The sequence below is a fragment of the Idiotropiscis lumnitzeri genome, chromosome 2 (assembly GCF_059441095.1).
Source record: "Idiotropiscis lumnitzeri isolate Australia: NSW breed Sydney's pygmy pipehorse chromosome 2, RoL_Ilum_1.0, whole genome shotgun sequence".
NCBI classification, from domain to species: Eukaryota; Metazoa; Chordata; class Actinopteri; order Syngnathiformes; family Syngnathidae; genus Idiotropiscis; species Idiotropiscis lumnitzeri.
Window position 1 is genome coordinate 37261674 of NC_142392.1, and position 13570 is coordinate 37275243.

General features: G+C 43.1%; 2 protein-coding genes and 1 pseudogene across 2 annotated transcripts in view; 1 reads left to right on the forward strand and 2 right to left on the reverse strand.

Moving 5' to 3' along the window:
• Nucleotides 1-13570, forward strand: part of LOC148342459 (uncharacterized) — a 299864-nt gene that overhangs the window by 203470 nt on the left and 82824 nt on the right. The gene's annotated exons all lie outside the window — the stretch shown is intronic.
• The window catches only part of LOC148342466 (uncharacterized), a 90896-nt gene that overhangs the window by 22122 nt on the left and 55204 nt on the right, over nt 1-13570 (reverse strand). Inside the window, exon 2 of the mRNA XM_088286388.1 lies at nt 12308-12597. Within this exon, the coding sequence (XP_088142514.1) occupies nt 12308-12597 (290 nt within the window). The remainder of the gene's footprint in view (nt 1-12307; nt 12598-13570) is intronic.
• LOC148342470 (uncharacterized) overlaps nt 9728-13570 on the reverse strand; it is a 34587-nt pseudogene continuing 30744 nt past the window's right edge.

The window sequence follows — 13570 nt, forward strand, 5'->3', positions numbered from 1 at the left end:
GCTCTCCAGGTAGGTTGCGAGGATGTGTGTTGACGATGTAGAAGATTGGTGGGGTAGGTTGCAGCGAATTTATTTCATCCGAAGCGTAAACGCCTCCAAATAAACGCCCTTGTAGACGTTTCATGAGTTTCTCCAGCTCTCTCCCGTTCATCAGTAATAAACCACTAAGACTTGTCGTTTTGAATTAATTTCCAAGATGGAATCGTAGCAGGCGTACACAATAAGGGTGGTTGTGTGTGGGAGTGGGACTCTGAATCTCATCTCTAACCTCAAACTCCCGTTGAAGACGGGTGCGAGAGCTCCCGAATCATCGTTGGGGTTTAAGTTAAAAACATGGAGCGCGTATCCGCCTGAAAAGTCCTCGCGGTTCATACAAAGAGGTAAATCTTTCAAATGTCTTCCTGTCGCTGTAAACAAGTTATGAAGCTCTCGAACCGCGTTTCCCGCATTAAATTGGGGTTGGAAGGCTTTGGCTGGAATCTGTCTCCCTTCTTGACATAGCGCTAAATATTCCAAATGATGATGAGCAAAATTAAATGGATTCAAATCTTTTCTGCCCACAAAGGCGTTGTGGTTGACAAGCCCTAACACCACATAACGAGGTGTATGGCCGAGGAAAAGGTTGTCTTGTTGACATGTTCTGGAATGTTGTGGGATAGAATAAGTTTTCACATTAATTCTTGATAACGGATATAAAGCATTTTCTTTGTTGAGAGCTGCTGCATGACCGATAGAGTTGGCTGGTGAAACGGCGACTCTTTTCACAAAGAGGGATGCGCCCATGATTTTCAGATGATAGTTCATGTCGGGAGGACTCATAAAACAAAATTGGTCGTTGGCTTTGATTAGTTTCACTCGTAGATCCACGTTATTGAGAAGATGTCTCTCACAAAAGAATATGTCGGTGTGTAGAGGTCCTATCACGGTGAATGGTCGGGAACCCGTCACAAATTCCGATCGGCGTATCAAACCTTTGTTCACAGCATCCCCCGTTAAGGCTGTTGAATCCATATGTCCTGGTGTATCTTTGTAAAACATAGCCGCTATACTAGCCAGTATACTAGTAGGCTAGTGAGGTATTGACTGTCTGTTTGCTTAGATTGGCTTGGCTTGACGCGCTGGCGGCTTTGCTACCTGTGATTGCCTTGCGATGTTATTCACCAAAGAGTCCATGAGTATCTTGTTAAAAGGTTAGGTTTATTTATCAATCGTCAATATTAAAATCAATCTAAAACACCATAAAGTTGCACACGCTCCGCCCAAGCGGTCAAAAACCTGTATGCCCTTTAAGTCCGTACCTGGGCATACCTTCTTCCTCTTCCCTTTTATATAATCAGTCAGAGCGCCACACATTGCTCAACAAAAGTAATACACACACACACATTTGACCCCTATTTGGCGTCTACACACCGGCCCCTAATTGACATGGTTCACAAACATGGCAATTCCTAAAATATATTCCCCCCCCCCCGAACATTTTAAATAAATTAGGTCTCACAGACTAAGCATAATTTGGAAATTGGTCTTTCAACTATATTGGATTTTGTTCTCAATTTTACGGATCTCACTAACCCAAGTGCATCTGCATAAACTTCCAAGACTCTCCCTAGAAGCCAGGATCCCCGTGGAGCAGATGGATCCATAATGGTCACAATGTCTCCGACAGCCAGGTTCCTTTTCTTGTCATTCCATTTCTGTCTTTGTTGAAGCAATGGCAAGTACTCACGAACCCATCTCTTCAAAAATAAATCAGCAAGGAATTGGATTTGCTTCCACCTCCTTTTCCCATACTGGTCCTCAGCCGAAAAGACACCAGGCGAAATTGACGGCTTCCCTCGTAACAGGAGAATATGATTGGGCGTGAGTGGTTCCAAGTCATTGGGGTCATCTGACAGCTTGGTGATTGGTCTATCATTCAAGATAGCTTCTGCCTCACATAACACTATTGCCAGTCCATCATCATCCAAGGTTTGTTGACGTAAAACAGAGTTTAGGACCCTTCTCACTGAACAAATCATCCTCTCTCAAACGCCGCCAAAGTGGGAGCACGGAGGTGGGTTAAAAGTCCAATTAACTCCAACTTGCGCAAGATGTCCTGTTATCGCTGCCTGATCCAAATTGGCTAGAAATATGCAGACCTTTACCAAGGATGACTGGATGCTTGGCCTCCTCTGGCATTGCACCTTTGCCTAGCCTACCTCCAACTCTTAGCAGCCCATCATCTAAGGTAGGGTCCAATTTACAGATAGGGCTATGGCGGCTCACACTCGAACCCTTTGCAAGAGCTTCTATTTCCAACTTAAACCTCTGATGCTGACAGTAACGGATGATGGAAATTTCAGCATCTTGTAAATCTTATAATGCTAAAATGGGTCTTTGTGACTTTCTGATGGGCTTATCACATAACACGGTGACATTTCTTGAGGGAAGCACCTGCTTGTTCCCCTTGCACTTTTCCTTCAACCATGATTTCAACTTTGAATACCCAGACGCTGCTCTTTTTAGCCTTCTCCAATCTGAGAAGAATAGGATCAGCTGATCTGTTGGTACAGGAGTGCACACACTGACAGCATGAGCTGCTGCCTCCTTCCTGACTTCTTTATCTTCCACGTCCAAAGAGACATCCAGCAGTGTCTGTGGCCACTGATCCTCTTCCCTCCACAGGTATTCTGGTCCTTCCAGCCATCTTCTGCTTTTCAAAAAGTCAGAAACACTCAGACCTCGCGACACATAATCAGCTGGATTCTCCCTTGTACCAACATCTCTCCATTGTGCAGGCTCAGACAAGTCTCGTATTACGGCAACTCGATTTGCAACAACTGTATAAAATCGCCGATCTTCATTGCAAACATACTTCAGCACGGATGTGCTATCGGTCCAAAACACAGACCTATTAAGGTGCATTCCAAGCTCAGCCTTGATCATAGCATCCATCTTCACAACGAGAACAGCTACAGACAGTTCAAGTCGGGGAATAGTCACAACCTTTAAGGGTGTTACTCTACCCTTGCCAAGGAGAAAGGATACGTGAACTTGGTTTTCGTCGCTCACTAAACGCACATCTGTGACAGTTCCATAGCCTCCTTCGCTGGCGTCAGAAAAATGATGTAATTGTGCCTGCTTTACAGCTCCAAACCCAGCTGGTCTAATACACCGGTCAACTTTAAATGTAGCTAGCTGGCCCAAGTCCTCCAACCACCTTCTCCATCGCTTTAAAATGTCTTGTGGCAAAGGATCATCCCAACTGCAGCCCCTTCTACACAGCTCCTGTTGCATTATTTTGGCCTGAAGGGTCACTGGCGCCAGGAAACCCAATGGGTCGTAAACAGAACTGTTGACTGATAGCATCCCACGTCTGGTCAGAGCCCGATGCTTTATTTCCAATCCAAAGACGAAAGCATCCGTCTCCACACACCACTGAAGACCAAGCGCTCTTTCTACTGGAAGCTTGTCATTGTCCAAATCCAACATCTTCAGCTCTTTGACTCTCCATTCTTCAGAGATGGCTTGCAAAACAACACGACTGTTGCTAATCCACTTTTCCAAAGCAAAGCCTCCTTGTTGACAGAGAGCAATGAGGCCCTGTATCAGCTGGATAGCTTTTGTGACAGTGGCAGTGCTCTTCAGACAATCATCAACATAAAAGTTCTGTTGAACAGCTTCTATAACAACCGGTAGGCACTTAGACTGATTGTCTTGAGCCATTCTTCTCAGAGCATAAGCTGCGCAACTTGGTGATGAGATGGCTCCAAATAAATGCACCATCATTCTGTAAGGGACTGGTTGTTGTGTTGTGTCTCCATTAGGCCACCACAAAAAACGTAGAAAGTCCCGATCCTCCTCTGGCACACAGACTTGATGGAACATAGCTTGAGTGTCTCCCATGAAGGCTGTTGGCTGTTGTCTAAACCTCATGAGGACGCCCATCAACGTGCTTGTGAGAAGGGACCCTTGCAGCAGCTCCGTATTCAGGGACAAGCCTTTAAACGTGGCACCGTAGTCAAACACGACACGCAGTGTTCCCTTTCTGGGATGATGGACACCATGATGGGGAATATACCAAACTCTTCCTGAATCAAGGTCTCTTTGATCATCAGGTACTTGTTCTGCATAATTGCAAGTGATTATATTCGTCATGTACTTCACATATTCTTGATGGAATTGCTGATTAAACTTAAATTTCTTCTTCAAACCTTGTAACCGTTGTTGGGCCACAGCAAAATTGTTTGGCAAGAAGACATCTTTCTTCTTGAAAGGTAAGTTTATAGTATACTTTCCATTCTGTAACTTGGCAGATGTTTCCACAATATTGAGAAACTGCTGGTCTTCTCTTGACATTTCATGGCTTTCCATGTGCTTCTCGCAGAAATCATGATTATACTGGTTCATTAGCAGCTCCTCCAGCCTGCTGACACCAATTCTATTCACAGATACGACAGAAGCTTCCATCCTACTATTCCCATCCAGTGGGCCATTAACCACCCAGCCGAGCGCAGTTTTGACAGCATACGGACCATTACCTTGACTATTAATAACTTCCCATGGCTCCAATAGCTTGGGTGCATTGATCCCGATCAACAGGTCAACCTTGGCTTGAATGGACGGTACCTGTATACCTGACAAATACGGCCATTTAAGGAGGTCTTGAGATGTTACCATATCGTCTGTAGTGACTGGCATTTGCGCCTGTGTAAGCACTTCCGGCAGTGGATGGAACTGAGAGCTTTCCAGGCCGGCCACCTCGAGATTAAAAAGTGAAAAGGCATGACTCATCTTTGTTTGACCCATTGTTCGTATCAGGACTTGGGTTCTCTTTCCAGAGAGGTTCAAGCGATTCATCAGTTGTTCAGAACAAAATGTTCCGGTGCTGCCTGGATCCAAGAATGCATATGTTAAGATCACACAGTCACCTTTGGCAGCTTTTACTTTAACAGGCAGCACTGACAACATGGTGCGACAATTGCCGGCCCCTGTATGTCCACAAGTCATGTGAGAAATGGGAATAAGCTCTGGTGTTTCCAACTCTTGTTGAGGAGCAGTTGCCTGTCTATTTATGTGCAACACTGTTGGATGATTTTGCTTGCAAATGTCGCATTTCAATCTCATATCACAGTCACGGCTAACATGTCCATGACGAAGGCAGCCAAAACATAAACCTCTTGTCTTCTAAATAAACAGCTTGTCCATGTGTTTCTTTCTTCCAAACTGCTTACAATTTTCCAGCAAATGTTCCAGTGAGCAAAAAATACAACGGCCATTTTCATAGTCTTCGAAGGAGTGTGGCTGCTTAACCTTGGGAGGGTCTGTCCCAGTCACGGTACTGGCCACCACGTTCCCCTTCACTCTACTGCCCGCATATGACCTGCCTTGACTTATTGATGTTGAGTTAGTGCTGTAATCATGCAGATCTCCAAAGAAGGGGTCCGAAAGAATTCTTACGTGCCGCACTATGAACTGTACCAAGTCAGCAAATCCAGCTCTGTATCCTGTTGATTCCATGATGTCATAGGCCTTGCCACGCCAATGTTCTCGTAATTTATAGGGCAACTTGGCCAAGATTGCCCTCAAGTTCGCAGGCATGTCCAGCTCCTGCATGATGTTGCAGCAGAAATAAGGAGTAACTGTGCAGTGCCTTTGTGTCATCTGTTTTTATTGTTTGCCATGACAGAGCCTGACTAATGTATGCAGTGGCCATTTTGTAAGGATTTCCAAAATGATCCTGGAGCAAAGCCTTGGCCACGGCATAACCACGATCTGAAGCCATGTGTTGACAACTTTGCACAAGTTCCTGAGGTTGCCCTCGGGTGTATTGCTCAAAATAATACAAACTGTCTGCTGCGGCTGCTTTACTTTCCTCTCCTTGCTCAAATGCTTTAATGAAAGTTCTGTAGTGCAATGGATCACCATCAAATATTGGAATGTCTCTTGGTGGAAGTGTCATTGAACGCTGTTGGTTCATTAAGGCTGCTGTAATCTCAGTTTGTCTGCTCATAATGGTCAAAAGGTCTGCAGGAACCTGTGAAGTGGTTGATGAATGAGCTTGCGCATCACTTTGTGTTGACCGTACCTTTACTTCCATTGCTTTTCCATCTTGCTCCACCAAAGGGTGCTCCTGATTTGTGTTCCATTTCCTTTGTTCCAGGAGGTTATGCTGTTGCTTTATATTTGATGCAATCAATTTCTTTGGCCTCACATCCGTTGTTTTGTTTTCCATTTGTGGCATCCTGAATCTCTCCTTTTGTTGTGCTGTTTCCATATCATCATGATGAGGTTTAAACTCTTGGACTGTGGGGTTTAAACCTTGTCCATTCATTGCTCCATTTTTCTTTACAGTTGACTGCGCTTGAGACTGGCCCTCTTCATTGGCATTATAAATGTCCATCCGCGCTTCAAATGCCACCAGTTCCGCCTCCAAATCAAGCATCTCCATTCTTCTCCTTAGTTTTGCTTCTTCTTCTTCAATAGCATGTCGTTGTTCCAATATTTTCACACGAGCCAGCACTGCAGCTCTTTCCGCTACTGCCTTTAGTTTAGCAGATTAAGCAGAGGACTTGGTACTTTTTTTGCTAACCCTGCTGCTCACGTTTGACACACTATCTTCAGGAGAGATTTCATCATTAGCATAACCTTTATCGGTTTCTTTTATTTGTGTTGAACCTTGAGAAAGCCATAGATTGACCCTTGAAAAACACTCATTGTTTGGGATCATTTTGACTTTAAACCATATTTCGTGCTTTTCACCCTCTTCAACAGACAACAAACCCATCATTGAATCATGTACATTTTTAGCATCAACACACAACCCTTTCAACTCATCAAGACCATTTATCACCTTGGTTTTATCACCACGAGACATGAATGCATTCAAATCGCTTCTAATTTTACTCACATTGTTAAGTTTACATTTCCTATTGTTTTGTAACCTTTCAAGTTTATCAACCAAACCCTTTTCTGTTAATTTAACAATACGTTTTTGAGTTCCCGAATCATTAAGTACTTCATTTTCATTATTTGTGTCCATGTCCGCTGCACAGGCTTCCATTGTACGTGCTGGCAGTAAACGCAACGCAAAGTTCAGCTCCGGTGATGACGCGAACTTTGGTCAGTGAGTCACGTGATCCAGCGCAATTTGTAGAACCGCGACGTTCGAAGTAATTTTAACGCACGCAGCGTTACCAATGCATTGGATTTTTTTAATTTTTTTTAAGTGTGCACACAATTGGCCATCGACAGTGTAGCGCTACATATACCTCTCGTTGGGCGCCTTAGCTGTAAATTAGTGATGGGTCCAACGACACCGAGGCGTCGATGCGCGCGCCGAGATTCCAGGGCAAACCCCGTGTCGGTGCGCGTACTGCTTTGAGAAAGTCACGTGACCACTACCAGAATCGTGTCGACACAGCGGTCGCGCGCCAAACTGTGTTCATAAGGAAGCGCATCTATCAACAGGATGGACGCTCAAAACAAGCATCGAGTTATTGGCACGTTACTTTGCATTAAATATCCGCAAGATGGAAGACGTCACTGTTGATGCGCACTCAGAGGTGCAGCGCTATATGTCAGCAGGACACGTTGCTCGTACGGAAGACCCGCTCTTATACTGGAAGTCCATGGAGGCAACGTTCCCTCACCTATTTATAGTAGCCACACAGGCGTTGTGCACACCGGCCTCTTCAGTGCCTTGTGAGAGGATCTTCTCAAAGGCGGGGGAAATTGCCTCAAAAAAAGAAATAGACTGAATAACAAAACGCTGGAGAAACTAATTTTTTTGAATAAAAATCTTTAATTACAATGAGTCCATTGTCATTCACAACACTTTTACTTGGGCATTCAGACAGATGTTCTCTTAATTTATCAACTGCGTCTCGAATATCAAAGATTTTTTTTATGAAAAATCCATCAAGTCCGTGTGCCAGAGGAGGATCGGGACTTTCTATGTTTTTTGTGGTGGCCTAATGGAGACACAACACAACAACCAGTGCCTTACAGAATGATGGTGCATTTATTTGGAGCCATCTCATCACCAAGTTGCGCAGCTTATGCTCTGAGAAGAATGGCTCAAGACAATCAGTCTAAGTGCCTATCGGTTGTTATAGAAGCTGTTCAACAGAACTTTTATGTTGATGATTGTCTGAAGAGCACAGCCACTGTCACAAAAGCTATCCAGCTGATACAGGGCCTCATTGGTCTCTGTCAACAAGGAGGCTTTGCTTTGGAAAAGTGGATTTGCAACAGTCATGTTGTTTTGCAAGCCATCTCTGAAGAATGGAGAGCCAAAGAGCTGAAGATGTTGGATTTGGACCATGACAAGCTTCTAGGAGAAAGAGCGCTTGGTCTTCAGTGGTGTGTGGAGACGGATGATTTTGTCTTTGGATTGGAAATAAAGCATCGGGCTCTGACCAGACGTGGGATGCTATCAGTCAACAGTTCTGTTTACGACCCACTGGGGTTCCTGGCGCCAGTGACCCTTCAGGCCAAAATAATGCAACAGGAGCTGTGTAGAAGGGGCTGCAGTTAGGATGATCCTTTGCCACAAGACATTTTAAAGCGATGGAGAAGGTGGTTGGAGGACTTGGGCCAGCTAGCTACATTTAAAGTTGACCGGTGTATGAGACCAGCTGGGTTTGTAGCTGTAAAGCAGGCACAATTACATAATTTTTCTGACGCCAGCGAAGGAGGCTATGGAACTGTCACATATGTTCGTTTAGTGAGTGACGAAAACCAAATTCACATCTCTTTTCTCCTAGGTAGTGATTGGTCCAGCGACACTGAGGAGTCGATGCGCGCGCCGAGCTTCCAGGGCAAACCCCGTGTCGGTGCGCGTACCGCTTTAAGAAAGTCACGTGACCACTGCCGGAATGGTGTCGACACAGCGGTCGCGCGCCAAACTGTGTTCATAAGGAAGCGCTTCTGTCAACAGGATGGACGCTCAAAACAAGCATCGAGTTATTGGCGCATTACTTTGCGTTAAATATCCACAAGATGGCAGACGTCACTGTTGATGCGCACTCAGAGGTGCAGCGCTACATGTCAGCAGGACACGTTGCACGTACGGAAGACTCGCTCTTATACTGGAAGTCCATGGAGGCAACGTTCCCTCACCTATTTCTATTAGCCACACAGGCGTTGTGCACACCGGCCTCTTCAGTGCCTTGTGAGAGGATCTTCTCAAAGGCGGGGGAAATTGCCTCAAAAAAAGAAATAGACTGAATAACAAAACGCTGGAGAAACTATTTTTTTTAATAAAAATCTTTAATTACAATGAGTCCATTGTCATTCACAACACTTTTATTTGGGCATTCAGACAGATGTTCACTTAATTTATCAACTGCGTCTCGAATATCAAAGATTTTTTTTATGAAATTGCGTGTATGTAAAAATAATGTGAAAGCAAATGCCTAATCAGAATCAGAAATCCCTTTGTCATTGTACTCAAGTGTGCAACGAGATTAGAGAGCTCCCCTCTCCAGTGCAATACAACAATAATTCAGTTAAATATATAAATGAGATAAATAAGAGAATAATTAGTGCGATGGAAAGTAATACGAAATAGGATATATAAAAACACATCACGTCGCTAATCAATGGAATTGGATAAAATTAGTTTGACAGATCAGTGTCAGATGACCCTGTCAAATATTTCCTGCAAGTCCACCAGGTGTCAGTATTCAGCAACACAGTGTCAATACATTGTGTCACTGTGTCGAAACGATACAGTATGCCTCATCTACCCATCACTACTGTAAATCCACACGATGGCGTCGGTGCTCCAATCCACTTGGTGGTCAGCAGCACTCCTCTGGATTAGCCATGTTAGCAACCATCACGTCTGGTTGCGAAGTCGATCAACGCCGGCTGCTCCTCCACACACCGGCTTCCCCGATCGTCCCACGCCGTCTGCGTTACTCCAACTGATCCGTCGTTTTCTCCAACACAGTTTGTGTTTGGGCAGGTTTTTGACAGTGTACTAGCCAGTATACTAGTAGGCTAGTGAGGTATTGACTGCTTGTTTGCTTAGATTGGCTTGGCTTGACGCGCTGGCGGCTTTGTTACCTGTGATTGCTTTGCTATGTTATTCAACAAAGAGTCCATGAGTAGCTTGTTAAAAGGTAAGGTTTATTTATCAATCGTCAATCTTAAAATCAATCTAAAACACGATCCATAAAGTTTTACACGCTCCGCCCAAGCCGTCAAAAACCTGTATGCCCTTTAAGTCCGTACCTGAGCACACTTTCTTCCACTTCCGTTTTATATAATCAGTCAGAGCGCCACACAGTGCTCAACAAAGGTCATACACACATACATTTGACCCCTATTTGGCGTCTACACTCACTCAGTGGTGCGTAAGTGTGTTTCTGTATATTATTTGTCCAGCCGTGGTGTCATAAATGATGGTGTTTTGATGGGGATTCCTTCAAGAAGGAGAAAGTAGGACTTCACTGAAGGCTCAGGTGTGACATGCACTGAAGTAACTTAAAAATTAAAAGTAAAAAAAATTTAGATTGTTGAAGAATGTGCAAGAAAGAAAAATGTTGACAAATGTTGAAAATAACGATATTTTCCAGGAGGTATTTATTTCTTTGTTGTTTATTCATTCAATTCTATACTTATTTCAATATTTGAGTATTATTTTTCTTTCAACATGTAGTATATTTTGTCTTTGAAGTGTGCGTCCTTGCTGCCTTCCGGAGAGGCAGCCGAGCAAGGCTGGATTGGCGATGGTTCGAAAAAGATTTTATTCTCGTCACATGCTGATGTCAAAAGAAGTCTCCCCAAAAACGTGCGAGCCCCCTCTCAGACATTCCCTTCTTATAGGGAATGCCCAAATAGGACATGAATATCTCATTTTCCCTTGTTGCATATGCAATTCCCATCACGCTAGTCTTCGGGATTTCCCTCCAAAAGTCCCCCAGAGGGAGAGCAGACGCGTCTCCCCTTTGATACGACCAGTCTACTCGTGACCACCTTAAATTACTCTCATACCCTCAAAGGTCACTGACCTGGCGAGAGAATTGCCCCCACCATAAACAATGCTCAGGCCTATTTTCTCTCAGGGCAGTATCTGGTTACATCGGAACTTCAGAACCAAGACTGGTCACTTCTGTGAGCTCCAGTCCCTTCATAGTTTCATAAAGAGAATTACTCCCCATGTCTATATTAGGCCATTTAAAAATACACAACTTTTTTTGAAATTCATTTCAATGTATATTTAAGATTGCTTATGTAATAATTAGAATTAGAATATTTATTCAATTATTTTAATGTGAAATTATATCAATATTAATCTAAACCTTTTTATTTCACTCTTGAATATTTCTTAACATATTTGTTCATTTGAATATGTATGCAATTTAAATTATTCCATCCATCCAGCCATTTTCTGCCGCTCATCCGGGGTCGGGTAATTGAATTAATTTAATACCTAAGTATTTTTTATATTTCAATATTTATTTCAAGATTAACTCTTCTCAATGTGTTCAATATTTATAAAATGTTTCTATATTTCTTATTAATTGCATTAAGTCTGTATGTCGTTGCTAATTTTACATTTCAATATTTCCCGATTTCATTATATAAGCAATCCAAAGTATAAAAAATATAATATAGCATGAAAAAAGTATTTTGTATATTTGACAAAATGACAGTTTTTCCGCAGTGAGATTCTGCTTAGCAACAAACCCCAAACACTTGATAGAGCTCAACCTAGAAAGAGAAACTGAGACTGCTTGCGTTTCTCTTCCTTGTTTTTTATAGTTCAACTTCTACATCAGTTTTTCACCTTTTCACACAGCGTAATGAAGGCCAGTTGAGCAAGTGGAACAAGTGATTTTATTGATGATTGTCGAAGGCACCGATTTCATAAGCACCGTTTCTTCTCACACTTTTTCCATTAGGTATTATTAAAAAGACAACTGAAAAGCATAATGTTAAAAAATGTTATTCCAGGCAAAGGCAATAAATTTTATTTCCATGTTTGATGTAAACACCAAAACAAATCATCATCACTCAGACACAATGCACTGATCACATTGGCCTTGTGTCAATAAAAGAGCTTTGCAAAATTCAATTTCATCATATTTTATTGAAAATCACATTTACATCTTACCACAAAGAGTCGGTTCTTTCATTTTTTTTTCTTTTTTTAATCTTCAAGGATCGCTGCAATTCTCGCCAGCACAATCGTGTCTCTCAGCTCCCTGTTTAGTGACAAATATTTTAGAACAAACGCTGCAACTGAATGGCTTGTCCCCACTGTGTGTTCTTGTGTGGTTTCGTAAATGCGACTTTTGAGAGAAACTCTTGGCACAAACTGAGCAGGAAAAAGGTTTTTCTCCAGTGTGTGTTCTTGTGTGAACTGTTAAAATTGACTTTACATTAAAGCTTTTGCCACAAACTGAGCAGGAAAAAGGTTTTTCACCACTGTGTGTTCTTGTGTGGCGTGTTAAATTAGACTTGTCAGAGAAACTCTTGCCACAAACTGAGCATGAAAAAGGTTTTTCTCCACTGTGCTTTCTTGTGTGATATGTTAAACCTGCCTTTTGAAAGAAGCATTTTCCACAAACCGAGCAAGAAAAAGGTTTTTCACCACTGTGTGTTCTTGTGTGGCGTGTTAAATTAGACTTGTCAGAGAAACTCTTGCCACAAACTGAGCATGAAAAAGGTTTTTCTCCACTGTGCTTTCTTGTGTGATTTGTTAAACCTGCCTTTTGAAAGAAGCATTTTCCACAAACCGAGCAAGAAAAAGGTTTTTCTCCACTGTGTGTTCTTGTGTGCATTGTTAACGTTGACTTATGCAGGAAGCTTTTGCCACAAACCGAGCAAGAAAATGTTTTTTCTCCACTGTGTGTTCTTGTGCCCAGTTTTAAAGACAGCTTTGAAGTTAATGATTCAGTGTGACATGCCCTTTCACCTTTAGCTTGCCCATTATCATCATCATCGTCATGAGCGTCTGATAATGTGTCCTCATTTTGTGCTTGTGATGGCCCCCATTGGTCTTCATCACCTTCTGTTGTCACGTGATGACTTGAGCTGCTGCTTGGAGGCTCCGCCCCTCTCTTGTCCTCACGCTGATCCTTGTTTTCATCATCAGTCTTTATATGGACAACGTTCACTGGTGACTTGTTGATCTCCTCCTCCTCCTCCTCCTTTTTGATGTGAGTCAAGTCTGGCTCCTCTTTCACAGAACGGAGATCATTTTGTCTGACGTCTGCAGGACACAAAAAGACAAATTTGGTTTGGTCAAGTCAAACCTCAGGTGGCGACTTTGTCTTATATTGTTTCTACCGTGCTACCTTGATTTGTGCCTGCCGAACACGAATCAATGCGTGCGACCCCGATTTGGACCGGACCATGGGGGCATTTCACAAAATTACATCCTACGATGTAAACCTCCCGTTAGCTGCTATCACAGTTGTGCTGCAACCTCCCTTTCTTAGCAGCACAGCTGTGATAAACGAGCATTTAAATAGGAAGCACGTTGCGGCTGATGCCGATTTCATTCCTGACATAGTCACAGACGTTTCTGGAAGCGAGCTGAAGTTAGCACACACAGGCTATTGTGTGCGTCTGA